Here is a 27,840-nt window from a genome sequence, read left to right on the forward strand (position 1 = left end):
ATGCTATTTATAAATCTTTTGATGATTGTGCTGCCACATGAACACCACATCACGGAAAACAGAGTCGTTTTATTAGTTGGAGTTGCACAGACCGTTTTATGGTTAAGAAATATGAATAGATTTCGACTTCTAATCGAGAATTAGACTTATCCCTAAGATCAGAGTGTGTTCACCTCACTCTTCCCAATTTATGCTCACTCATTCTCCACACATTGTTTTTCACACGTACACTTTCTAAATAGTTAAATAGTGCATATATTTTAAAAAAATCATATTAACTATTTTTTCAATTTTTAATTAAGACTTAAATTAATCATGTAATCCAGCACTCCATTTGACCTACCGCAAGGAGTTCCAACTCCTTACTACCGAACACGGCCCTACTCTTTTAAGCGTGACTCAAATGCAATCCATCTAAAGTACAGGTGCATTTTATGTATCCTGTCACAAAAATGGTCAGAAATCTGTCGATCCAAAATATCTGAACAATGTGTTGTACAACATTCAAAATCCTTCTTCCATACTAAACATGTAACAGTACACCAGAAGGGGTAAAAAGAGCTTAAGCAAATGCAAAGACATCGATGTGGCCTGAGCTGCTGCTCTGCTTCAGGGAGTCACCGCCTGAAAGCATTGCTCTCATGAGCATTGCGCTGCGAGTAGTACGCACGGCGACGGATGCTCTCTTCGATCGTGGCGCTGCCTCCCTTCTCGGTTCCAAATATGCTCTTCTTTTCTTCTTCTAAGAAGTTCTTCCCTCTGAATTGGTTTGCGTTCACAGATGCCGCCTCCTTGGCATCGTCATCTGCAGCTTTCTTAAGTCTGCTCCATCTTTGCTCTTCGTGGACCTCAGCATCAGCCTGCATTTGACGAAGTCGAGCTTCCCTCTCTTCCTCTGACATATGGTGGACACCCCGTCGACGGTTGAACGTAGGACCATTCCTGCCCTGTTGGCTTTCCTGCCTTCGTTGACCTTCTGAATCTAGTTCAGAAGTGGAATTGCTGCGTCCATATTCTGGTCGCCTATGCCTTGAATCTGAACTATCATGCTTTAGATAGGCATTGTTGCGGTCTGACGGTGCATAGTGTCTCCCTCTTCTATCACCAGCACCCGAATGATCCTGTCGTGAATATTCAACATGTTTTGGCATCTCTTGCCTTCTTCTCCTTGCTTCATTATCTCCAGAAACCTCAGATTGTCTTCTTTTTGGTTCATCATCTTCTGACGTCTTGTGTTTTCTCCTTGGTACTTCATCATCTGATGTCTTGTGTTTTCTCCTTGGTTCTTCATCTTCTGAATCATGTCTATGGCCATCCCTCCTTGACTTCCTTGGTTTGTCATCTTCTGAATCTTCTCTCTGTCCTTTTTTCTCATTCCGTGACTTCCTTGGCTTATCATCTTCTGACATCACATGCCGTCTTTTCCTTGGTTCATCATCTTCTGAATCTTGTCTGTGATCCTTGTCAGGTCTTGACATTTTCTCTTCTCTCTTATGCTCCGAGGAATGAACACTCTTTCTTTTCTCATCCTTGCCATCACTTTCCTCTGAATCTGAGTTATCACTTGAGTAATGCTTCTTACTCTTTGATTTGTGATGACGGTGCTTCTTGTGCTTTCTCTTCTCTTTCTTTTCTTCCTTTTGCTTTTTCTCAGCTTCCACCTACACAAGACCAATTTATGTCAGAGGAGTTCAGGGGAAGATTGAATAGAAACCATCCTATGTTGATATTAGAAGAGTTTGACAGTAGTTAAGATGATCAGAAGGTGTAATTCCATATGAAAACAATAATAGAGCTTACTGATTTCTTTATCTCAGCCATCTTGATTGGATTATTTTTAATCCTTGCAATGGCATCCTGCTCCCGCTGCCTTATCAATAGAAGAGGATCGGAGTGGAGTTTTCTCCAAGCATCATTTGCAGATTGGGGCTTATCCTCAAATAATGCACCTGGAGTAGCTGCCTGAAATTATTCAGGCAAAAGGAAATAAGCAATTATCTTGTAATAGCCAGTGATGAACAGATATTTGGCTAATACTCCTAACTCAATTTACTGCAACCAGTGAGTGAAATAAATGTGCATGAAATCACTGATTTATTTACAACTTTTCTTACTTAATTAAAAGCAAACCCAGTAGGCAAGCATGCCAATTCAAAAAACCGCATGAAAACATAAAATGACATGGAAGCAAGAAGGAAATATTAATTAAAAAAAGTTCCTATTGCCATGCCACAACCGACCGTTGCCATTCAATGATCAATGGCTAGAGAATAGAGGATACTATGTGATTGCATACAATAATGCAAATATTTTATCATTTCCCTGCAGGATCACATATGAGAATCATCTTACAACAGTATCACAAAATCTAGCAACCTTAGCCCTTTTGTTAAAATGACAGCATGGTAACAATCAGTTAAGCATTTGAGCAGCGCATCCCAATTGCAACGTATCACATCAACCAAATAGTCTTCCGATAATCCTACTAAGTATAACCTTGTCATGCCTCGCCATAAGCAATAAACACTACAACCATTCATATGATACTATTAGTGGATTTCGGCGCCATTCGAGAAAAATATTTGAAACTACAGCATAACTATGGTCGAGAACGAAACGGTTTCAGTACCTTGGAGGAGCCAGCACTCGCTTGGGCAGAAGAAGAGGCAGCAGCAGCAGCTGGGGCAGATGGTTGCAGCGCTTGGAATCCCTCGGAGCTCCCCTTGCCAACAGCTAACCCTGACTCGTAGAGGAAGTCCAATCTCTCCTGTCTCCTGCAACAAAATGGCATCGTGTAAGCAAGCGACCAACAAAAATTCCCCCACCAATCAGGCACAAAAAATTCCAAATTAATTGGACCGAACAGATCCCAACACAAGCAACTAGCTCATACTCAGAAAACTCTGATCAGAAGCAGTAACCTTACACCAAATTACAGAAAATTCGCCCAAAACAGCGGCAGAATCAACCAAATCAGCGGATGTCTGCACCCTCATCAAAATCTAAGAGGCCTAGTACTACGAAACCCTAGAACGCCACCGCCCAGGCACCCTCATCAAAATCTAAGCCACCGCCCAGATCGCTTCCCCCAAACACCGATTTCTCCTGAAACCCTAGCCAAAACCAGCAAACAAAAATCGAAAACTGAAGCGGCAATAGCATGATGTGCTTACGGCCTGAGGCCGGCGTCCTCCTGGAGCTTGCGGAAGGCGGCCTTCTCCCTCTCCTCGTCCTGCTGCTTCTTCAGCTCCTGGATCTTCCGCTGCTCCTCCTTCTCCTTCTCCTCCGCCACCCAAACCCGCTCGATGTTCCGCAGGCTCCCCGTGTGCCACCCCTTCTTGTTCAAGAATTTCATCCCCATGGCTGAAACTCCCCCCTCTTTCTCCTTCCCCTCTTCTTCCCCCTCAACCTCGGAACCCTAACCCTAGAAATCCCAGCACCTTGCCTTCTCCCCTCCCCTCTCCTCCCCCTTCTCCTCCGCGTCTGCTTCGAAACGAGAAAGAGAGAGAAGAGAGGAGAGGAGGTAGCCGCCGCCGCGACGGCGAGGGGTCGGTTGATTTGTGGGACGAGAGGTCGGGCCCCACCAGTCAGCGGCAGTGGACAAGAGAGATGCTCTACGCTTCCAGATAAGGAAAGCGTATTATCTTGTGAGTAGTTACGCTTTTCAGGTTCGAAAGCGTATTTCAGTGGGGAACGGCGGATATTTCGGCTGATGTTGGGCCTGCTCGAAATAGAGTGTTATTGGGCCGATTTTGTGGGGCCCATATTTGGATTCGGGCAGCTTTGATTGGATTGTGAATACAAGCCAATTTGAATGGATGAATTTAGCTGAAACTCACCCAAATTTGACGGACAGACTTGCACATAATTCAATATTCAAGGTGATGCAGAAAAGCACATGGTTTAGAAGAGAAAAGTGTAAAGGTTGTAAAAGGATCATCCAAGTTGGCAGACAAAGTGCAAAAGTAAGAAGCTTACACTTTCAGCTGAAAAATCATGAGCTAATACACATAGGATTGAGTTCTTGTTCTAGTACAGAAACGGCAGGTGAACTGCTGAACATCCATCCACCAAAGCGAGGAGAGGAGAGGAGAGGAGGCATTGCATGATTTTACAATAGGCTTCTCACAGAACAAAAAAAACTTTCTTTATACACATAAACAAGTAAAGAAGCCCAAGCATGAAACGCCTCCTGACAAGAACACAAAGGGAAGAACAGACCAATCTGGAGTGTTGCAGGGTATGAAACAATCTGGGGGAAGAAACCTAAAAATCGGCTCGAATAAATCCCAGACCGAAGAATTTTTGCACACTCATGGCTGAAATTGCTGGTTTCGACTGAAATGTGCCTCTGCTGCTTGCACTCTCAGCCTGACTTAAGCAGGAGAATGGTTTCATCTCCGCTTCCTCCAGCTAGCCGACCTTTTGTCGCCTGAAAGTATTCTGGGGAGGTTCAAGAGGGAATTGACCCGCGTCACGCCTTCGAGTGCTGACCATTCTTCCTCCTCGTTTGTGGATATACAATCAGCAAGGCTGCGGGCAGATCCACATCTTTCCGGTTCCTTTGAGACAGGAGGCTCCTCTACCGGTACAATCTCATCAACATCCCTTAATGTATAAGAATGTTGCAGTGCTGGCTCGGTGATTTGCTCTTCACTGGAGATATGTACATCACCTTGTGCAATGTCTTGGTCAACCTTAGCGATGGCGTCTGGGATTTCAACATTCTCTGTAGTTTCTTCCTCTCGTTCGTCGTCTTGAGTCAAGTCAGGTGACTTTGCGTGGTCTAAGAATAGGCATACAACAGCACAGTCATCGCTCTTGGATGTTGGGAACTTCAATCTCCATGATCTGACAGCGCAGTCAACAAGAGCCCTGGCAGCTGTTGAACGAGATGGAGCTGAGGCTACTATGTCAACAGCCTCCTTGTTTGAGAGAACGTCCCAAACCTACATGCATTGAGTTTACCAATATTACAAGTTGAAGCAGCTGAAGACTGTAACATCTTTGTATGCTAAATCAAACTACTCCCCATGGAATTAAGTAGGGAATGGACAATAATGCATTGTATTCACACAGGGCAATTAGTCACTTGCAACGCCATATTAAGAAAGTAAGATGACAAGAAGAATACCCCATCAGTGGCCAATATTATGAACTCATCCTTTTCAGTAAGACGGCGATAGGATATCTCTGGAACAGATATTAAACCATAGTCTTTAAGGCAGAAATCTCCAAAAGCTCTTGCCATTGCCAGTCCAGGAGAGTCATTATTTGGCAACCATACTCTGGCAACTTCTGGTTCATCCTGAAGAGCAAAAACTCTTCCCCTACACTGTTGGATCCTTGCAGCTTCCTCTAGAACAATAAGAAAAATGAAGATTCAGGATTACAAGTTTACACCAACCTAAAGAGAGTCCAACCCAGACAACTATAGTTAGATTGTAGTGCATTAATAGTTTGACACAAACCATATCTCAAGGAGGGAAAGAAGATAAATCCTAAATGTGCAGTTAAGGAGAAAGATCAGTTTTGAAAACACGGTACCCATTGAAATGATAAGTGAGAGAGAAATGAACATACTTGGAAGGTTAGGCTTCAAATCAACTGTGAGTTGTACAGCAGTTAGATTGTTGGCAGCATCTCGTGTTCCCATTATTGCTCTTGAGTCCCCAAGGTTCCCAACTACAAGATCCCAACCCTGGAAAATAAGCCATAGCCAGTTCATCTGTCAGTTTGATTTCAATATCTACCACCTTTTCTAAAAAAGAATGTCAGTCGGTTATTCTATGAACACTAGAAGCTTAGAAGCATCCATCACCTGTTTTACTAATGTGACGGCCGTTGATCCACTACAAAAGCAATCGATTGTAGGGTGCATCTTGAGTTCCTTGTCCATCAATTTAAAAGCCTTAAAATAAGACTGTTTAAGTGGAAGAAACATCTCAGGAAGCTTCTCACTGTCATCAACATTTTCACTCAATTCATCATCGACAACAGATGATGTTTCTTCTGAATTAACACTTCCAGAAATGCTTCCATTTTGGTGGGGACTAGTGCCCCCATTGGCACTGGTTTTCCAGAGTGTGCGTATTTTGACAGGAAGAGAATCTCTGACTTTCTTCGCAACAAAATGACCATAGGGACCATGACCATCAAACACGCCACAGAAGACACTATCACTTGTATTAAAATTCTGCAGTAATGGAAGGGCAATGTCAGATAGTTGTTTGCAATACCATTTACTAGTCGATATGTGACTCCTCTCTCAGTACCAGGAATGTGATCAACTGGTAGTGCCTAATTAATTTGCTGAAAAGTAAATGGACAAAAAACAGCAACACTCAAGAAATAAAACTGAATAGAATACATTAGTACTAACAAACTGTATTTGTGGGATTTTATTCAGTATGGACATGTAGTCATGTTTTAACAATGAAGTACTCCCTAACAAAAGGTAGAGTAACCATACAGGTACTTGGGATTTTGAAAGTGACAATGTGAGAGATGCACATAGGATGGAATTAAATATTCTGAACTCAAAAAACATAAATGAGAATGATAAACTTAGTAGCTAGGCATACAAAAGGTATCAGATTAACACCTTATCATCCATGGTATGGAACCCAACCCTCAGAGGACATTATGCCATGTAATCAATAATTGTCAAAACTCACCAACTGTATACCATGTCATTAGCAACGGTTGCAACCGACCATCTGTTAATAAGAATACTCCCAACTTAAGAAAAGTTCTACTATTAAGACATCAAATAGTCCCTACAAGGGTATTTTATATCCAAGTGAAAAGTTGAATAGACATGTGATTTCTGGTACAACTAGCAATTCAAAAGAATAGGGGAGAGAAAATAAGAAAATATTTCAGATAGCAAAATATAGAAATCCAAAGATAGCTCGAGAAAGAAAAGGTTAATTCCAACAGAAAACAAAAATATTTACCCCTCTTTCACTCCAATAAAGGAAGTACCTATTTTCTTTGAATATTGGCAATCAATCGCACTATACTGAGTATCTGAAGGCATAAATTCTCTTTATTGTCCTCTGAAGGGAATGATCATCATGCATCTCATAAAGTGGCTGCCTTTAATTCTTTGACTTACTAAAACAAGTACGCAATGTAAACCTATATATCTAGTATATACATACGTTTAGCTAGCTGCCTAGTTCTAGGTCTAAAACAAAAGTGAAAATGATAGTACATGATTGTACTTCACCACCCCTTTTAGCTAAACTCCACTATCAGATTAGGATATTGTGTGATGGAATCAGCATACAATTACTTATTTACATATCATGCAAATGAAGGGAGTCGATTAGTTGAGTAGGATAGAAGCTAAATAGAACAGCTACTTATTTACATATCATGCAAATGAAGGGAGTCGATTAGTTGATTAGGATAGAAGCTAAATAGAGCAAGCCAACTGTTGCTAGATTCAACTAATCTCTTGACCTCTCAGGAGCATCTGGTTGAAGAAAGAGTCAAAACACACTGTTCCTTAAACTAACAGAATAATACAAAGAAAGGTAGAAACTTTTGCCAAGGATCACACGAAAGGATCTCGCTTGGACTATACCCAAAGTTTTGAATCAACGCAAAGACGACCAGACGGATCCGGTATTCCAACTAATCTGTCCCATTTATCAGATTTTCTTTTGAAAACTACTCAGGAAACATTACAATACAACTGCAAAAACAGAGAAGGGTTTGTTTACAACGATTTCACCTACAAAAACAACCAATAAACAACTCGTTTTCAGATTAAAGCTCAAACAATGTAAAGTTGAATCCTTCGCATTTCGCATCAAGTCAACCAACATAGTAGGAAGATACTTCCACGAGACCAAATCAAGAAATGTTCAACTCACATTCTCACACTTAGCTACAAATCCGAATATGTCTGAATCTTTTATAAGAGCAAACTCAGAGAAGAGAAAATAGAAGTGCTCCATGTTGTAAAGTCAAATCACACATTTCGAATCAAAAAAAAAAAAACCCATTACACACTTCGAATCCAAATCCGCCATTAATACAAGCCAATACCACGGAGAAAGTTCAAGGAAGACTTTGGAGATATTGAGTAAACGCAAGCGTAAGTTCTAAACCAAGCAACACGGCGAAGAAAAAAAAATGGCTCTTTTAGAACCCAGAATCGCTCACGTTACGAAGGCGAAACGCCAACACTGATCAGGACTCGGAAGAGATCACCGAGCAAGAAAGAACCTGGCGGTGGTTGCAAGCTCACCTCCCACACGACCATGGCGTCCTGGTTGGTGCCCTTCCGCCCCTGCTGCGTGTGCAGGCACGCCGCCGCGCTGGCGCCGTTGACGCACACCCTCCCCTCCACCCGCGCGAGCTCCTCCTCCGTCATCTCCCCGCCTCCGCCCCCGTGCAGCTTCCTCCCGCCTCCCCCGCCGCCGACGCCGATGGAGAAGACGCCCCCGGCAACCGCCCCGCCCCGCTTCCTCCGCCACCGCTGCGGCCACCCCGGCGACGCTCCTGCGCCGGTGGGGGGAGGCAGGTCGGAGGAGAGGCAGGAGCCCATCGCTGCTGCGGCGTCGGCGGCGGCGGTAACACGGCGGAGCACAGAGTTGGGACTTGGGCGGCGATGGTAACCGCTGCGCTAAGTGTGACCTGTATAGGGTTTTGATGTGTTTGATGTTTTTTCTCGTCTTTGTAGACTACTACTAGTAGTATCATCGTCATCTAATTTGAATGGTCTTCTTAACTTGGAGATTTGGGCTTTAAAATGTTTGTTTTACTATAATTATTTTAAGTGGGGTTTGGTTGGGTGGTATTTTTATTGTCCTAAAATAACTTTATTTTTACTCTCTTATTTATTTTAAAATAAATTTATTTTAAGTAATTATTGTATTAGAGTTTATGATAAAAGTGAAACTGGATAAAATAAATAAGATTGTATTATGATTTGATAAAATATGAGTATTTTGGTCTTTTTATTTTTTATTGGTACTGTGAGACAAGTGAAAAATAAAGATATTTTAGATGATGGGAGTACTGGACTACTGGTTAGTTTAATTGCTTGCTATCATGGTGTTTCTCCTTTTGGATAATCCTATGACCGGGAATTCACTCCAAGATAAAATAAAGTGTATAATATTCTATATATTATGATATTTATGTTTTAGTAATGGAATAAATATGGTGACTACAGACCACTGAAGATATTATGGTATGGAGATAAATGATTGTTAACACAATAATCCACAATATACATACTTCCATTATACTATTGGATCGAGATGATTGATTGAACATTTGTTTCTAATTTCAACTAATTTTATTTTTTATTCTTTTTTAATTTGTAAACTTGAGTATTCCTTTAAATACCATCATTATTGTCATAGCAGGAATAAAGAGTGATAGGACGGCGCACGATGCATGTGGATATGTCTAGTTAGCACATTGATGGGTACAACAGTACAAAACTTGTCCCTCTTTTGTATTTGCAAGTGCCAAAGAATCTTAAAACTGAAATGAATATTGCTTTAGTAATCAGATCTAGTTGACAATACTGACCCAACAGGCGACGTGAATATAATATATGTTTTTTGGTAGTAGACCTGAAGTCTTTTAGGGCTTCTTTGAAACAAAGAGAACGCTAACGATTTTGTATAATATTATGAAAAAAAATCCTACAACGATTTTTGACCTGAGGTTGGATCTCACGGTGAACATATGGGTCATCTTTTCAGTTTTCGAGAAAAAAAGACAAGCAACATATTTATAAACAGAAAATAATTTATGAATAAATATTTTATATATATGTTTATAGCGATCTAAAAGCCAATATTAAAAAATAAACTACGATAAAAACCTCAAAATTAACTTTAAATTTAAGACTAAAAATTTAAATTTTGATTTATAATAAGCATGAGTAAAAGCCAGAAAATAGGAGGCGCATTTCCGGTGCCTCTCCACGAATCTTATACCTTTCATATGAATCATCCAACCAGCAAGATTGATATAATCACTCGTACCTCTGACCACAGTGTAAGAGATTTTGGTTATGCATTCATAGCTAAAATTCATTATATTATGATTTCAAAAAAAATATTATATTATGGGATGGAGGTCGTACATATTTAGAGTTCCTAATGATCAACTAGATGTGCCATCTTTATTTTTCCCCAATGTTTTTGGATTCTATCCGAGCTTAGAGGTATTTTTGTAAAAAAAGAAAGAAAGAAAGTACGTGTCAACTAGCAATTATTTATATTTGTTGATAAAATTAAATGTTTTTTCTTATATGTGATATTCTCAAGTTTTATATTGAACAACCATTAGAACTAGCATCCCTTCAATCTAATCCCCTTTTCAAACTTCTTTTCAGCAAGGGAGAGACTTTTTGGTATATCTTTTCTTGGATTCTATAGATTGTGATTTTTCCACTATACACATACATACAGTGTCCTCCTATGGCATAGCCTTTTTGTCAAAAGGTGATTATCTTATATATTGCCCTTTGTCCTCATTAGTACAAGTACAGACAAGATTACTCAAACTGCTCCTTCTGAAGGATTGTTTATGAAGCTGATAAGCATCACACTAATCTTTGATTACATGGACATTGATGACAAGATAGCTACACTTCTCTTGATAGCAACAGTCATATGTGTCCATGGGTATTTTCTTTATTCTTCTTTGTTTTTTCCCCTCTTTTTTCGTATATTTCTTTTTCTATTTGTCTCCTGGAAGTCTGAAACTGAAACCAAGTCAATGCAGTGGTAAACTGCTGTTATTTTAGCCAGGAAAGCTTGTGGTGAATCTGTGGGCACGTCCAACGTTCATACAAGCTTTCAGACCGAAGACTGTCAAACTTAGAATAAACCACTCGGAAGTAGTACGGCATATAGCAATAACGACGATGGGAACAACAAAGTTGATATCTTATGGTTGGCCAAGAAGATCCACTCAAATGCTTAATAAACATTTTCTGATCATGCAAAAACTTCATAATTCAAATGTACAATCTCAGTTCTTACTGGAGACGTCTCAAGCACTCTGAACCTTCTTTTCGGGTTGGGTCGAATTCAACTCGCATCAACACACTAGAAATACTAGATCATCTTATTTTAACATGTTCAGTTCTGTTTGAAACAGTGGTAATTCATATTAACTCCATAAAAATATATATTTACTTCCATAAAATTACCGTGAGATTTACACGTACCAAACAACCTTCTTTTGCAACCAAGTTTTTATTATTTTTAAACATTTATATTTCTAAATTTTAAAATTAAACACTTCAAAAGTTTATTTTTCAGATCTAAATATCTTGGTCAAGTCAGTCTAGCTTAGCCAAATAATACTAATATACCATGAAAAATTGGTAGGACGACCTTGTTTTGTAGTGCGAGTCTCGCTGGTGTATTAAAATAACAATAGCATGTCATTTTTACCGGCGCCAATAAAAAAATTCAGATATGGAAATATGAAAATAAATTTTATGCTGGTTTAGTTTTAAAATTAATAAAAAGTTTCGAAAAATTAAAAAATCCCTTTCCAACCACTGTTCAACCATGTACGGACTCATGACAAGGTTTCAAGCACGGAACGTTCCATCTCTCACGCTGCAGATCTACCTGAGCTAGTAGATGAGGCCACACAAAATGTGGCAGAAAGTTGCAGGGAAAAAAAAGAAAGAAAGATAGTAGAAAGAACGAAGGGTAGCTATGCTACCGGCAAAAAACCTGATCTCCAAGGGGCATAATCATTGTGAGTGGTTTTTTTTTAAAAAAAACTTGATCATGGTGAGGTAGCTGCATCCTGCATGGATTGGATGCATGCACTGCTATCCCAGGTTGTCCTTGCCGGCGTCCATTTCTCACCGGCCTTTTCCCATCTCATCTTTGCACATGAATGTTGGCCAAATTAAACTGTTCAGGGTCCCCTACAACGAGGGATTGATGACATTGAGGTACAATTAAAGTGCGTTCGGTATGGCTGATGGACTATGAATTTTCTCCGGCACGCTTATCAAACTTCTAAATATCTTCAATAGTCTTTTTTTTTTCATCGGTATTTCTTTCCATGCTATATTCAGCTTGGTAATATCTGATTAGCTCATATGTGCCTAAGGACACGCAGCGTCAGGGCCACTCCCCTAGCTGCCATGTGAGTCCACACTGCAAACTACTGCCTAGCTGACAGGGATTGGATCTATGCCCCGAGAAGATGAAGCCACCGGCCAAAACGCTCCGGCTCACAATGCAGCTCTAGACACTAAAGCCTGTGGCTCAACGCGCGGCCTCGAGTCATGGCTTCGGTACCTTCTGCAAGAGACGCGTGGCTTCGCAGAACACTACATCGAGCCAAATTGAAGCTCCTATGTGACGAGCACAATCCATTCGCCAATTGTGTGTACCCTAAAATTATAATAATATATTTAGAATAGATCTAAAAGTTGCAGTGTGCAAGTGTTGCAGATGGCCAAACAATTAGGCTCACCTCATCTCAAGCAGTAATGGCGTAGTCCACGTGTATCAGCATGGTTTGCATCCATGGCAGGTCATTGCTGCCTGGGGGCTGGGGTGTACAGTTTTGCAGCTTACTTCCCTTGTGTTCAGGGTTCTGGTGCTTGCCGTCTGTAACCGGTCGGTTATTTAAGAACTGTACGGAGGACTTGTTTGGATTGAAGTTAATCTTTTTCCTATCAAAGTTCTGACAATTCTAACATATTTATACTCTCATCTTTTCGTAATTCTAATATATTTATACTCTTATCTTTTCGTTTATGCTTAAGCTCATAAGCTAAAACTTGAATTTTTAATCTTAAATTTAGAGTTAATTTTAGACTTTTTATTATCTAGTTTATTTTTCAATTTGGCTTTTAGATCGATAACAAGATGTATATATATAATTTTATTCATAAATTATTTATCGTTTGCAAATATGATGTTTTTCTTTAAAAAGCCAAAAGATCACCATCTTGGATTGTTACCATTTTGCCTATACTAGTACAAGTTGTGCACTACTAAAGTTGGTAGTGCTAAAACTTACCAAGGTTTTGGCATTAACAATATTTTGGTGGGGCAAGATTTGGCATCAACCAAACAGTCACTGAATAATTAATAATGACGTTTTTTTGACTGAATCTGATTTTTTTTTATCCTGAAACTATGCTCCTCCTAATCCCAGAGATTCAGCACATGCGTGCTTAACTTAAATCAGACACAGATCAACCACCCAACCTGGCTACTTCCATGTCCCCTGCACACTACGAGAAGATGTGGACACATCAGGATCCAGCCAAGAACAAGCTTATCATGGCCACACATTGCTGCATTTCCAAGTCAGAGTTGTAGTGAAAGTGAAAAGGACAACTGAAACGGCTCATTTGTTCCAGGTTCAGAAAAACGTATGTTCTCAAAAAAAAAAAAAAACTTCATGTACAGTATTCCTCATACCACTTATTTTGAATTATATGTTAAGTTTACTTCTTGAAATATTTAACATATCCCTATAATCAAGTAGATAAGCCGTCGCAATAATCAATAATCTAAACAAAAATGGGGCTAAATTTTGGTGCTGATTGGCCATCTCCAAGGAGGAGTTCATCACAGGCCACCAGACGCACCGAACTCACCTGTCCGTAGTTAATGAGACGACGAACTTGCCGGCCAGTCGCCACCGCCGAGATCGCTGGCCGTTCGCATCGCTTGCCTGAATTTTAGCTGATGGTGACAAGAATTAAATCAACCACTCCCCTTGCTCACAATCACATCGAGCAGGCTTGAACTGCAAACCAAGTGCTTTTGATTCTGCTTTACTGGTCAGCCGTGTCCATGAGAAGAGAACAATTTTTACAGACTTACAACTCTGAATCATGTTTCTTAAAGAACTTAAGTGTATATTTGTTTCCCAGAGACTTTTTTAGTCCCTGTCATATCAAATATTTGGACACTAATTATAAGTATTAAATATAAGCTATTAATAAAACCCACACCGTACTCTAGACTATTTCATGAGACGAATCTATTGAGCCTAATTAGTCCATGATTAGCGAAAGTAATGCTACAGTAAATATTTGTTAATCGTGACTTAATTAGGCTTAAAAAATTGTCTAATGAAATAGTCTTTATTTATGTAATTAGTTTTGTTATCGGTTTATATTCAATACTCCTAATTAACGTCTAAGTATCCGATGTGACAAGGGAAAAAAAGTCACGGGATCCAAACAGCCCATAAGAATGTTTTCTGCATACCACGTATTGTATTGAGTATTAACACATTGCGTCTGTCTATAAACCTAAAGCCATGCCTAGAACTTAACGATAGAATACAATGTTTTGAATAAATTTTTAACTAATATAGCATTTTTCTACGCAATTTTTTGGCCAGACTTAAAACTAAGTCCAAATCGTCTCATGCCTGGTACCGCTCCTGGCTACAAAGAAAATTGGGCCAGAAGGATATAGGGGACGAGCCGGCCCATTCCGCCCCCTTTGCCGGCCGAGTGTCCTGGACATCCATGATATCAAGGTATGCTCAGGCTGTAAAGCTAGCTGTTCCACGCAATGCAAACCCAGAGAACGAGGTGACCATGGTCAGCATGCGCACGCTTAAGAGCACTGGAAGAAGGAAGATGGTGTGCTCAACAATGAGTGCAATCTTGGTGCTGCGCTTATTGACATGTATGTATGCCAAGCGTTATATGCCTATCAAAAATTTTCCGCTCCCCTTGGACCAGAAAAAAATGTTTCGGCACGGAATGAAGAGAATGGGCGAAAAACAAATGAAGAGAATGGGTGAAAAGCCGAATGACTAACGTTTTGTTGGTGGGCGGATGGATGAAGGTCGACGGTGCTTCCAGAGCATGATATCTACCTGCGGAGTGTCGCCGGATGTGAGGCACTATTGTTGCATGGTTGACATGTTAGACCGAGCAGGATTTTTTGAAGAGGCAGAGGAGCTGATCGGGAGCATGCCAATGGCTCTTTGAATATCCGATATTGGATTACAGTCGAGCAAATATAGAAGTGGTGACTACTTCTTAGTGCTTATGAGCTATCGGGAATGAGATTAGATCATCACGGTAGTAAAATAGTGCTAGTACTTTGGCTGATCACACGCAGGTTTACTATATTAACACTAATAGAAAGTACTTTCAAAATATCTTTTAATAGATATAGACTGCAAAGAAACCAAGAGGTTAAAAAATCATTGGTTAGAATCTTAAAGCTAGAGAGCATTCTCAATTTGAATGAACTACATAAATCCTTAAGGTCCAAACAAATACAGAGTATGCATATATGTAGCCTGTTCACTGGACGAAAACAGGACGGTACTAATGTAATATCATAGTAGCAACAATTAACGTACGCATTTCAAGAACCCATAGCACATACTTAAATCCATGCATTGCAGGCTTGGTAGAGTTAATCGCAAAAAAAAGAACCGACCAACAACGCGAGGTTCAAAACAGTGTAACCAGATAAGCTAGCTCCATGGAGTACTGTCGATGCGAGGGAATTAACGAGAGAAAAAACAGGCGCTTAGTCGACCTCCTCCATCTTGCTCTCGCCGGCGTCGTCCTCGAGAGGAGGCATGTCGGTGTCGGCCTCCGCCGTCTCGTCTTCATCGATGCTCAGGCCGAGCTTGAGCATGCGGTGGATCCTGCTGCCGAAGGTGTTGGGGTCGTCGAGGCTGAAGCCGGAGGTGAGGAGGGCCGTCTCGAAGAGGAGCATGACGAGGTCCTTGACCGACTTATCGTTCTTGTCGGCGTCGGCGCGCTTGCGTAGCTCCTCCATGATGGCGTTCTCCGGGTTGATCTCCATCGTCTTCTTGCTAGACATGTACCCTGCCATGCTCGAGTCCCTCAGCGCCTGGGCCTTCATGATCCTCTCCATGTTGGCCGTCCAGCCGTACTCGCCGGTGACGAGGCAGCACGGAGAGTCCACCACACGGTCGGAGACCACCACCTTCTCGACCTTATCGCCGAGCACCTCCTTAATGACCTTGCAGAGCCCCTCGAACTTCTCCTTGAGCTCCTCCTTCCTCTTCTTCTCGTCTTCACTCTCATCAAGCTTCAGTCCCTCCTTGGTGGCAGAGACGAGCTTCTTGCCCTCAAACTCCTTCAGCTGGCCGACGGCATACTCATCAATAGCATCAACCATGTACAGGACCTCGTATCCCTTCTTCTTCAGCTTCTCCAGGAAGGGGGAGTTCTCCACGGCCTTCTTGCTCTCACCGGTGATGTAGTAAATGTCACTCTGTCCCTCCTTCATCCTGGTCACGTAGTCCTTGAGGCTGGTCAACTCATCACCGCTCTTAGTGGAGTGGTACCTCAGGAGCTCAGCAATCTTGTTTCTGTTGGTGGAGTCCTCGTGGATACCAAGCTTGAGGTTCTTGGAGAACGCTTCATAAAACTTGTTGTAGTCCTCCTTGTTCTCAGCAATCTCAAAGAAGAGCTCAACGCACTTCTTCACAAGGTTCTTACGAATGACCTTGAGAATCTTGTTCTGCTGAAGCATCTCACGGGAGATGTTGAGCGGAAGGTCCTCGGAGTCAACAATGCCCTTCACAAAGCTCAGCCACTCAGGGATCAGCTCCTCACAATTGTCCATGATGAAGACACGGCGTACGTAGAGCTTGATGTTGTTGAGCTTCTTCCTTGTATCGAAGAGGTCAAACGGTGCCCTCTTAGGAACAAAGAGAATAGCTTTGAACTCCAGCTGACCCTCCACAGAGAAGTGCTTCACAGCAAGGTGCTCTTCCCAGTCGTTTGTCAGGGACTTGTAGAAAGCAGCATACTCCTCCTTGGTGATCTCCTCAGGCTTCCTCATCCAGATAGGCTTCTGCTTGTTCACCAAGGTCCACTCATGAGAAACCTCCTTGATCTTCTTCTTTTTCTTCTCCTTTTCTTCCTTCTCTTCGTCAACATCCTCAACCTTGCCCTCCTCAGCATCCTTCTTCTCTTCCTCATCTTCATCATCAGAAATTTCCTTTTCAGTGGTCTTCTCAGTCCACAGAGAGATAGGGTAGCTGATGAACTCAGAGTGCTTCTTGATCAGGTCCTTGAGGCGGCGCTCTTCAAGGTACTCCAACTGCACGAAACATTTGAGCAAATGTCAATAACAAAATGATCACATTTGGGCCAGGACATCATGCACATTTCATAGTTCAATTAAAGCTCGACTGAAAAAGTTCAGGTGATCCTACAAGTTCACAGCACTAGTATAGTACTTGTTACTAATTCTAGTTCACAAACATGCGCACAATTGAACTCAGATGCAAACCATCATTCAATCCACTAGAAGAGTACAACACAGATCATTCAGTCTACAAGGAGTTCAACAATAAGCCAGTAAGCCACTTAATAGAACGAGTGCATCACATGAGTTTGGTTCTAATTATTTTTAACATGCATAATGCAGAACAGCAATGAATTTGTTTTCACATCAATAATTCATAATAGAAGTTAAGGCATCTCAATAGGTTATCACAATGTTAGCAGTGTATAAAATCCAAAGTGAACACATATACATGAATAAAAATGTTCATTCCAATTTACTAATTCTGATCAATCAATTCAATAATGCTCCTGTAAGGACAATTTAAAGTCATAAACAGACAAGTTAAGCATCTAGGTCAAGCAAACCTATGGTGAGACTTGTGACACGCCATCATGTTCTACTTCACAAATGACTAAGAAACAAGTATCAACAATAATACATATAAGCAGATATTACTAGGTGATATATCAATGACTAGGCACACTTTAAGAACTATGCATGGATCCAACAAGCCAAGCAGCACCAACGGAAATTTTTTTTGACGAGTTCATGTCAGTACCTGGTCATCCTTGAGATAGAGGGTCATCTTAGTACCCCTACCAAGCTGCTCCCCAGATGTGTCACGTGTGACAGTGAATGACCCACCAGCCTGAGACTCCCACACGTACTGCTCGTCATCGTTGTGCTTGGTGGTGACAACTACCCTCTCGGCAACAAGGTAGGCAGAGTAAAATCCAACACCGAACTGACCAATCATGGACACATCAGCACCAGCGGCCAGTGCCTCCATGAACTCCTTGGTCCCTGACCTGGCGATGGTACCCAGGTTGTTCACAAGATCCGACTTGGTCATACCAATACCACTGTCGATAATTGAGAGAGTATTGGAGGCCTTGTCAGGGACAATATGGATGAACAGCTCAGGCTGAGCATCCAGCTTGCTCTTGTCCGTCAAACTCTCAAACCTGATCTTATCCAACGCCTGCAGGGCACATTCAGATTCAGCGCTCAGTTTTGTATGAAAGCTGCTGGAAACTCAAATATGCAAACCTATAGAAATTTAATAATGCCATAAACCCTTCCAAAAGTACAGATATATCATCATCCTCTTGCATTAAGACAATTTTAGCACCAAAAATATTGTTCTAAAGTATTGCAAGATGCTAGGAATAATTTTAACAACGAATCAGCAAAACAAAACACTGGCTGCATGACAATGGCGGGGGTTTGTTGTCATAGTATATGGTCAAACTCAATCCCTCCCATCAATTTAAGATTATAAGATAAGATAACAATTTAGGGTATGACAACTAGTTGAGCCAGAGTTAATGGAGTAAGATAGCTAGTAGAAAAAAAAATATTCAGAACCTGGTGGAAGATTTTTCAGATGCAACTTTTTTAGAACAATCACAAACTATTTATCCCGCAAGACATTTAGCAAAACAAATGACAAGTAATGCAGTCTACGTTGACATTCTAGTTTACAACACTCTAGTTAGCGCTCAAAGCATGGGAGATTTTTCAAATGCGACCTTGCAACAAAATTCAGGATTGCGAAATGATCCACACATAATACACTAACAAAACTAACGACCGTGCATTATCCACATATTAAACACACTAGCAAAATCAGGAGTGTGCGTGATCCACGGATTAACCCCAGGAAGAAATTAATGGAACGCAACATCGCAGTAATATGCTAGGATTGACATGACATATGTGTGACCAGCAACCCAACACACACAAGGTTCTACATGTCTCCCACAAACCGATCAACTAATCCGCCCAATCGGCTTCACGCGGGCGCTTAGATCTGGATCATCAGTAAACGAAACAAACAACGGGCGCAACCAAAAGAGAGCGAGAACTTACATCGGAGGAGTTGGAGATGAGCTCACGGAGGAAGATCTCCTTGTTGGAGTAGAAGGTGTTGATGATGAGCGAGAGCAGCTGGTTGATCTCCGCCTGGAAGGCGAACGTCTCCGTCTCCGAGGCCATCGACGACGACGGCGAATCAGCGGCGGCCGAAGACGAGGAGGGGAGCTGGAGAAGGCGGCTAGGGTTAGGGCTTTAGGGGAGCTCGCGTGCGGAGAGGACGAGAGGAATGGGAGCCGGTGATTTATATCGGGGAGATGGGGTTCTCGAACGTTCTACCAGGGGCTCGAAGCGGGGGAGGTGGGAGCGCATGGGAGACTTGATGAGTCGTCGGGCCCACAGGTCAGTCAGTTGGTTCGGCCCTATTTTCTGTTTTGGAAGGTTCTGGATGCTCGGGTTTGCAGGTTATTTGGACAAAGTTTGAAATAGTCAACGTAACCGATCAGATTTGCAAGTAGGTTCTAGAAGCAGGAAGTAGTCTTAAGGTCCGACTCCATCATGCGAAACTGACGATGAGCGTAAACAAGGGGAGTATTTAGTTGGTCAATAGAGATTTTTTAATGTTACGTCAGATGTTTAATCGAATGTTAGAAGATGGTTTTAGACACGAATGAAAAAGCGAATTGCATTGCCTGAACACCGCGAGATAAATCTTTTGAGCCTAATTAATTCATTATTACCATATGGCGTTATGGCGTTACTATAGCATTTATGTCTAATTATATACTATTTAGGCTTAAAAGATTCGTCTTATGATTTTCTTTAATTGTACAATTAGTTTTTTTGTCATTTATGGTTAATGCTCTATTTATATGTCTAAAAATTTGATGTGATGTTTCGGAGAAAAAATTAGAAACTAAACCGGCCCTAAACTGCGTGAAGTCGAATTACTAAGGAAATTAGCCAAACATTTTTTTACGTTCATCTCAAAAATACTTTTGCTAAGAAATTAAGATTGGTGTGAGAAATGACCGTGGTTGATGATTGAGATAAGAGATAATGTAAAAAATTTGAATAGAAGAGCATTATGATCAATTGAGGTAGAATGGTAGAATTGTATAACAAATCTGAATACTAGAGCACGGCATAACAGCTCTATTTCAATAACTAATACGGCTTACAATTGAATGGACCAAAAAGAAATTTAGTGAGATGGAACACGACACGAAGAGACTAGACAGAAAAACATAGTACAAGTCCAAAATGTTCAGGACATGTTTAGTTCCAAAATTTTTTTCTAAAAATATCACATTAAATCTTTGAACACTTAAATGAATCATTAAATATATATGAACATTAAAAATATTTACACAGCTATGGGGAAAATCGTGAGACAAATCTTTGAGCATAATTAGGACGTGATTAGCTATAAGTGCTACAGTAACCAACATGTGTTAATGACGGATTAATTAGACTCAAAAGATTCGTCTCGCGGTTTCCAGGTGGAATCTAAAATTTATTTTGTAATTAGATTACGTTTAATAATTTAAATATGTGTCAAAAACTTGATGTGATTTTTTTGCAAAATTTTTTTGCAATCTAAACAAGTCCTCGTAATTCTGAGCAAACTATCGTCAGTTGTCACACATATCGGATCAATGCAACAACACGCGGGAACACATGCAACCTCGAGACCAGAATGCAGGTGTGGTATATCAATTCAATCCATGAACAAAACCTCGATTTTATATACTGGAGTACTATTAGTATCTGCTTATTTTGATCCATATTATACGATTTTCTTGGTTTGTCTAAATTAATCTATATATATATCAATATATATTTTTTGTATTTTGATCCATATTATACGATTTTTTTGGTTTGTCTAAATTAATCTATATTATATCAATATATATGTTTTGTATTTGTGTCAAACTCATTACTTAAAAAGTATTATAACTTGAAACGGAGAAAATACTCATGATCGTGAACATGCAGCAATTACACAAACGCAAAAGAAAAAAAAAATGGCAGGAGAATTATGCTTTGCTTCACTGTTTGGCAAGGCTACGGGGAATCAGTCCCGGAGTCCCCAGGGGACCAGGCTGAAAGGGCTAACCGCAAGAAACGAGGACACAGAAGACAAAAAGATGCCAAGCTTGTTCTGAGAGGAATTATGCTTTACAGAATGGTGTTTTTTGGCTGTATTTTGTTAGGCCTTGTTTAGATTGTAAAATATTTTTGTAAAAACATATCAGATATACGGACATATATTTAAAGTATTAAACGTAATCTAATTATAAAATAAATTACAAATTCTGTCAAGAAACTGCGAGACGAAACTTTTGAGCTAATTAATTCGTCATTAGCACAATTAGGTTACTGTAGCACTTATGACTAATCACGTAGTAATTAGGCTCAAATAATTTGTCTCACGATTTCTCCTATAACTGTGTAATTAGTTTTAATGTTCATGTATATTTAATATTTCATCGGGTATTAAAAATTCAATATGATGTTTTAGGGAATACTTTCTAGGACTAAACAGCACCATATAGATATGCTAGTGCTTTTGGTGTCGCCTTGTCGGTCATCCCAGACGTTGACCTAGTAGTGGTGAAACTGTTGTTTAACTCCTCCAAAATGAAGCTGGTCACTTCTCCTCTCTCCTGTCAATTGTCTGTATGGTCTATGGCTCTCCAGGTCTCATTGGCCATTCATCTGCTTTGCATTCAGATTAAGTCGATCCAAACGAAATGGTTAAACACTTAAGCTATGGATAAACTCAGGTGAAAAATGCAATATGTGAACGTACTAGTATCTTGATCATCATACAGAGTTACCACTTTGAGAAGTGAAACATGGGGTAAGGTAGTGTCTGTCCAATGTGGCGAAGGAGGGAGAACTAAAAGATTAATTAAGAAAACATGTGTTTTAACAATAAGTGATCACAAACAATTGAGAAATTTATGTTTTAATGATACACACCATATATTTCATATTGGAAGACTTTTCAATTATATCTAAATTCATCTATTGACTAATATATATTGTTCGTATATATGTATAGATTCATTAGTATTTATATGGATCTATATGAAGTTATATTTTATTACGTCATAAAATGAAGGTAGTAGACATAACTTTATGTTGCCCAAAGTTGAGAGTATGGACTCTAGAGTTGTTCTTTTAATCATATTATTTCTCGGTTCGTACGCGTATGTTTCTCGAAGTAATAAATGATTTGTAATTTTTACAAAAGTAATGTATATAGAGAGTTCATTATTTCATCTTTGCTAAGTAGATTTTTAATTTTATAGCAGTTAATTTTATCATTTATACTATTAAATAGCTATTAAAAACTAGAAAATCTTTTATCAACGGAAAGAACACATCAAAGATAGCGGCGGCAGACAATTTTTTGATACTGTCGTTGTCAGGAAGATAAAGGATGATACTACGGTAACAATTCTTCGTTACTAGTATACCTTCTCTGGATCTCTCAGTTTCAGTTTGGATCGGTTTGCATGCAAGTAATTAATTCTCTTCTAATTAGACTTTTAGGGCTCATGAGTGTCATTACATTTCTCTTCTATGGACCGTTGCGTTTGATCGTACCAAATGATCGTATGCATAGCATTTTCCAATATCTGAAATTGTGTTACGGTCCTTAGCAATAGGAGTGGTGAGTGTTTATTAATGCTTATAAACCATGGGGAATGGCATTAGATAATCATTAGCTCATGGTAGTAAAATAGTGCTAGCTCAGTCGGACGGAGTCAAGGAAAAAAAATATTTAACACAGGCCCAAGTAAGCTGAAGTTGCAAGCTAAGCTATATGCCAAACCAGGCCCTAATGTAGAAGATTAATTATATCAGCATTCTGAGATAACTAAAGTTCATCGAACCTTTCCGGACGTCACTGCACACAGGTTTGCATGTAGACAGAAAGCTTGTCCCGACTCAGACTCGTTTTATTTTTCTAACAAAAGAGATAACGAACGAGGCAGCTAAGCTGGCTCGTGAGTCTTAACAAGTTGAACAAAGACACAGTTCACCATAATTTGTTGGCTAGAACAAAAGACACAAGATTACAGTAATTCACCATAATTTGTTGGTTCAAACCTTAATACATAAATACAATTTCATATGCATTGCAGGTTTAAAATAAAAATTTTCTTGTTTAACCTATAAAAATTTATTTAGGTTAACATAAATGCTCACGAGCCAGCTCGAGCTTTATAACGAGTCAAACCGATAGGTTTTTAATTCGTTACAATAACGAGCCAAATCTAACTCGTTACAATAACGAGCCAAACCAAGCAACAAGTTAGACCGAGCCAAGCCAAACCGGCTTGTTGTCCGGCCTTATTTACATGTAACACAATCCTACTTGGGAATTGCAATAAGCCAGTTCGAGAAAAAGAACTGAGGCAGAAAAATCTCTGCATGCAGAGAAATAATGGCAAGATGAAATTAGGACGGTACTAATGTAATATCATAGGAGCAACAATTAACGTACGCAGTTCAAGAACCCATTGCACATACTTGGATCCATGCATTACAGGCTAGGTAAAGTTAATCGCACAAAAATAAACCGACCAACAAGGCGAGGTTCAAAACACTCTGACCAGATAAGCTATCTCCATGGAACTTTCGCTGCGAGGGAATTGACGAGAAAGAAAAAACGGGCGCTTAGTCGACCTCCTCCATCTTGCTCTCGCCGGCGTCGTCCTCGAGAGGTGGCATGTCGGTGTCCGCCTCCGCCGTCTCTTCCTCATCGATGCTCAGGCCAAGCTTGAGCATGCGGTGGATCCTGCTGCCGAAGGTATTGGGGTCGTCGAGGCTGAAGCCGGAGGTGAGGAGGGCCGTCTCGAAGAGGAGCATGACGAGGTCCTTGACGGACTTGTCGTTCTTGTCGGCATCGGCGCGCTTGCGGAGTTCCTCCATGATGGCGTTCTCCGGGTTGATCTCCATTGTCTTCTTGCTAGACATGTACCCTGCCATGCTCGAGTCCCTCAGCGCCTGGGCTTTCATGATCCTCTCCATGTTGGCCGTCCAGCCGTATTCGCCGGTGACGAGGCAGCACGGGGAGTCCACCACACGGTCGGAGACCACCACCTTCTCGACCTTGTCGCCGAGCACCTCCTTGATGACCTTGCAGAGCCCCTCGAACTTCTCCTTGAGCTCCTCCTTCCTCTTCTTCTCGTCTTCGCTCTCATCAAGCTTCAGGCCCTCCTTGGTGGCGGAGACGAGCTTCTTGCCCTCAAACTCCTTCAGCTGGCCGACGGCATACTCATCAATAGCATCAACCATATACAGGACCTCATAACCCTTCTTCTTCAGCTTCTCCAGGAAGGGGGAGTTCTCCACGGCCTTCTTGCTCTCACCAGTGATGTAGTATATGTCACTCTGGCCTTCCTTCATCCTGGTCACGTAGTCCTTCAGGCTGGTCAGCTCATCACCGCTCTTGGTGGAGTGGTACCTCAGGAGCTCAGCAATCTTGTTTCTGTTGGTGGAGTCCTCGTGGATACCAAGCTTGAGGTTCTTGGAGAACGCTTCATAGAACTTGTTGTAGTCCTCCTTGTTCTCAGCAATCTCAAAGAAGAGCTCAACGCACTTCTTCACAAGGTTCTTACGAATGACCTTGAGAATCTTGTTCTGCTGAAGCATCTCACGGGAGATGTTGAGGGGAAGGTCCTCAGAGTCAACAATGCCCTTTACAAAGCTCAGCCACTCAGGGATCAGCTCCTCGCAGTTGTCCATGATGAAGACACGACGGACGTAGAGCTTGATGTTGTTCAGCTTCTTCCTTGTATCGAAGAGGTCAAATGGTGCCCTCTTGGGAACAAAGAGAATAGCTTTGAACTCCAGCTGACCCTCCACAGAGAAGTGCTTCACAGCAAGGTGCTCTTCCCAGTCGTTTGTCAGGGACTTGTAGAAAGCAGCATACTCCTCCTTGGTTATCTCCTCAGGCTTCCTCATCCAGATAGGCTTCTGCTTGTTGACCAAGTTCCACTCATGAGAAACCTCCTTGATCTTCTTCTTTTTCTTCTCCTTTTCTTCCTTCTCTTCATCAACATCCTCAACCTTGCCCTCCTCGGCATCCTTTTTCTCTTCCTCATCTTCATCATCAGAAATTTCCTTTTCAGTGGTCTTCTCTGTCCACAGAGAGATGGGGTAGCTGATAAACTCAGAGTGCTTCTTGATCAGGTCCTTGAGGCGGCGCTCTTCAAGGTACTCCAACTGCATGAAACATTAGAGTACGTCAATAACAAAATGATTACATTTGAGCCAGGACATTATGCACATTTCATAGTTCAATTAAAGCTCGACCGAAAAAGATTAGGTGATCCTAGCAAGTTCACAGCGCGCAATTAAACTCAGATGCAAACCATCATTCAGCCTACTAGGAGTTCAACAATAAGCCAGTAAGCCAGTTAATAGAACTCGAATACATCTCATGAGTGTGGTTCTAATTATATTTAACATGCATTACGCAGAACAGTAATCAAATCACATCAATAATTCAAAATAAAAGTTAAGGCATGTAAATAGGTTATCACAATTTTTAACGGTGTATAAAATCCAAGAGGTAATTCTGATCAATACATGAATAAAAATGTTTATTCCAATACGCTAATTCTGATCAGTCAATTAACCAATGCTTCTACAGGGACATAAAGGCATAAACAGACAAGTTAAGCATCTAAATCAAGTAAGCCTACGGTGAAACATGTGACAAACCATCACGTTCTACTTCACAAATGACTAAGAAACGAGTATCAACATTAATCAACCTATAAGCAGAGATTACTAGGCGATATATCATTGGCTAGGCACACTTAAGAATAATGAATACATCCAACAAGGCAAGCAGCACCAACGGACAAAGAATTTGAGGAGTTCCTGTCAGTACCTGGTCATCCTTGAGATAGAGGGTGATCTTAGTACCCCTGCCAAGCTGCTCCCCAGATGTGTCACGTGTGACAGTGAATGACCCACCAGCCTGAGACTCCCACACGTACTGCTCGTCATCGTTGTGCTTGGTGGTGACAACTACCCTCTCGGCAACAAGGTAGGCAGAGTAGAATCCGACACCGAACTGACCAATCATGGACACATCAGCACCAGCGGCCAGTGCCTCCATGAACTCCTTGGTCCCTGACCTGGCAATGGTACCCAGGTTGTTCACAAGGTCTGACTTGGTCATACCAATACCACTGTCGATGATCGAGAGAGTGTTGGAGGCCTTGTCAGGGACAATATGGATGAACAGCTCTGGCTGAGCATCCAGCTTGCTCTTGTCCGTCAAGCTCTCGAACCTGATCTTATCCAACGCCTGCAGTACACATCAAAGCACACGATTCAGATTCAGCGCTCAGTTTTGTATGAAAGCTACTGGAAATTCAATTTTGCAATCCTACACAAAATTAATAATGACAAATACACAGTCAAAAGTATAGATATGCCCTCATCCTCTTGCATTAAGACAATTTTAACAACAAACGAAAAAACTCTACAAAATATTATTCTAATGTTTTGCGTAACTGCTAGGAATAATTTTAACAATGAAACAGCAAAATAAAACACTGGCTGCATGACAATAGCCGGGGTTTGTTGTCATAGTACATGGTCAATCCTTCCCGTCAATTTAAGATTATAACTCCAACAATTTAGGATAAGATAACTAGTTGAGCCAGAGTTAATGCAGTAAGATAGTTAGCAGAACAATCTAGTCGGCGCCTCATGGAAGATTTTTCAGATGCGACTTTTTAAGAACAATCACAAACTATTTATCCCGCAAGACATTTAGCAAAACAAATGACAAATAATGCAGTCTACGTTGGCATTCTTGTTTACAAGATTCTTGTTAGCTCTCAAAGCATGGGAGATTTTTCAAATGCGACCTTGCAACAAAATTCAGGATTGCGAAATGATCCACACATTAATACACTAACAAAACCAACGACCGTTCATGATCCACATACACACTAGCAAAATTCAGGACTGTGTGTGATCCCCGGGAAGAAATTAGTGCCGAAATAGAACACAACATCGCAGATATATGCTAGGGATTGAATTGACATATGAGTAACCAGCAACCCAACACACACAAGGTTCTACATGTCTCCCGCAAACCGATCAACTAATCCGCCCAATCGGCTTCACGCGGGCGCGGCGGATCTAGATCTGGATCATCAGTAAACGAAACAAACAACGGGCGCAACCAAACAGCGCGCGCGAGAGAGAGAGAGAAAGAGAGAGGGAGAGAGTGAGGGGGGGGGGGGCAGCGACAACTTACATCGGAGGAGTTGGAGATGAGCTCGCGGAGGAAGATCTCCTTGTTGGAGTAGAAGGTGTTGATGATGAGCGAGAGCAGCTGGTTGATCTCCGCCTGGAAGGCGAACGTCTCCGTCTCCGAGGCCATCGACGACGACGACGACGAAGCAGCGCCGGCCCGAAGACGAGGAGCTAGAGAGGCGGCTAGGGTTAGGGCTTTAGGACCTCGCGTGCGGGTTGGAATGGAAACGATGGATGGGGAGGAGAGAAATGGGGCCAGCGATTTATAACGGGAAGATGAGGTTCTCGAACGTTCTACCAGGGGCTCGAAGCGGGCGAGTTGGGAGCGGAAGGAGACTTGACGAATCGTCGGGCCCACAGGTCAGTCGGTTGATTCGGTCCTAGCCATGATTTTTTTTTCTGTTTCGGAAGGTTCTGGATGTTGGCGTCGGTTTAAATTGGGGAG

General features: G+C 41.2%; 3 protein-coding genes across 3 annotated transcripts; all 3 read right to left on the bottom strand.

The window, feature by feature from the left end:
* Positions 1-453: 453 nt before the first annotated feature.
* Positions 454-3,539, bottom strand: LOC102703054 (pre-mRNA-splicing factor CWC25 homolog). The gene is made up of 4 exons (XM_006659486.3): positions 3,174-3,539; positions 2,630-2,774; positions 1,801-1,962; positions 454-1,661 (listed from the first exon to the last, which is right to left on the bottom strand). The coding sequence occupies exons 1-4, from the start codon at positions 3,359-3,361 to the stop codon at positions 618-620; spliced, it is 1,539 nt and encodes a 512-aa protein (XP_006659549.1). The 5' UTR covers positions 3,362-3,539; the 3' UTR covers positions 454-617.
* A 430-nt stretch (positions 3,540-3,969) lies between these two features.
* On the bottom strand, positions 3,970-8,689 carry LOC102703326 (probable protein phosphatase 2C 66). Its single transcript, XM_006659487.2, has 5 exons — positions 8,264-8,689; positions 5,822-6,196; positions 5,584-5,701; positions 5,135-5,358; positions 3,970-4,949 (listed from the first exon to the last, which is right to left on the bottom strand). Exons 1-5 carry the CDS (start codon positions 8,561-8,563, stop codon positions 4,395-4,397), a joined length of 1,572 nt encoding a protein of 523 aa, XP_006659550.2. The 5' UTR covers positions 8,564-8,689; the 3' UTR covers positions 3,970-4,394.
* Positions 8,690-15,267: 6,578 nt separating this feature from the next.
* Positions 15,268-27,635, bottom strand: LOC102703604 (heat shock protein 81-1). Its single transcript, XM_006659488.3, has 6 exons — positions 27,397-27,635; positions 26,011-26,433; positions 24,117-25,337; positions 19,149-19,262; positions 17,836-18,258; positions 15,268-17,087 (listed from the first exon to the last, which is right to left on the bottom strand). The coding sequence occupies exons 1-6, from the start codon at positions 27,520-27,522 to the stop codon at positions 15,537-15,539; spliced, it is 3,858 nt and encodes a 1,285-aa protein (XP_006659551.3). The 5' UTR covers positions 27,523-27,635; the 3' UTR covers positions 15,268-15,536.
* Between the last annotated feature and the right edge of the window lie 205 nt (positions 27,636-27,840).

The sequence above is a fragment of the Oryza brachyantha genome, chromosome 8 (assembly GCF_000231095.2).
Source record: "Oryza brachyantha chromosome 8, ObraRS2, whole genome shotgun sequence".
Lineage (NCBI taxonomy): Eukaryota > Viridiplantae > Streptophyta > Magnoliopsida > Poales > Poaceae > Oryza > Oryza brachyantha.

Coding starts and splice junctions, on each gene's coding strand:
- LOC102703054 (XM_006659486.3), bottom strand. CDS start 3,361: ATGGGGATGAAATTCTTGAACAAGAAGGGGTGGCACACGGGGAGCCTG. Junction 2,775..3,173: donor GAGGACGCCGGCCTCAGGCC/GTAAGCACATCA, acceptor ATTTTGTTGCAG/GAGACAGGAGAGATTGGACT. Junction 1,963..2,629: donor CGAGTGCTGGCTCCTCCAAG/GTACTGAAACCG, acceptor GAATAATTTCAG/GCAGCTACTCCAGGTGCATT.
- LOC102703326 (XM_006659487.2), bottom strand. CDS start 8,563: ATGGGCTCCTGCCTCTCCTCCGACCTGCCTCCCCCCACCGGCGCAGGA. Junction 6,197..8,263: donor ACGCCATGGTCGTGTGGGAG/GTGAGCTTGCAA, acceptor CCATTACTGCAG/AATTTTAATACAAGTGATAG. Junction 5,702..5,821: donor CCGTCACATTAGTAAAACAG/GTGATGGATGCT, acceptor CTTATTTTCCAG/GGTTGGGATCTTGTAGTTGG.
- LOC102703604 (XM_006659488.3), bottom strand. CDS start 27,522: ATGGCCTCGGAGACGGAGACGTTCGCCTTCCAGGCGGAGATCAACCAG. Junction 26,434..27,396: donor TCATCTCCAACTCCTCCGAT/GTAAGTTGTCGC, acceptor TGTGTACTGCAG/GCGTTGGATAAGATCAGGTT. Junction 19,263..24,116: donor AGAGGATCATGAAAGCCCAG/GCGCTGAGGGAC, acceptor ATGGCCTCGGAG/ACGGAGACGTTCGCCTTCCA.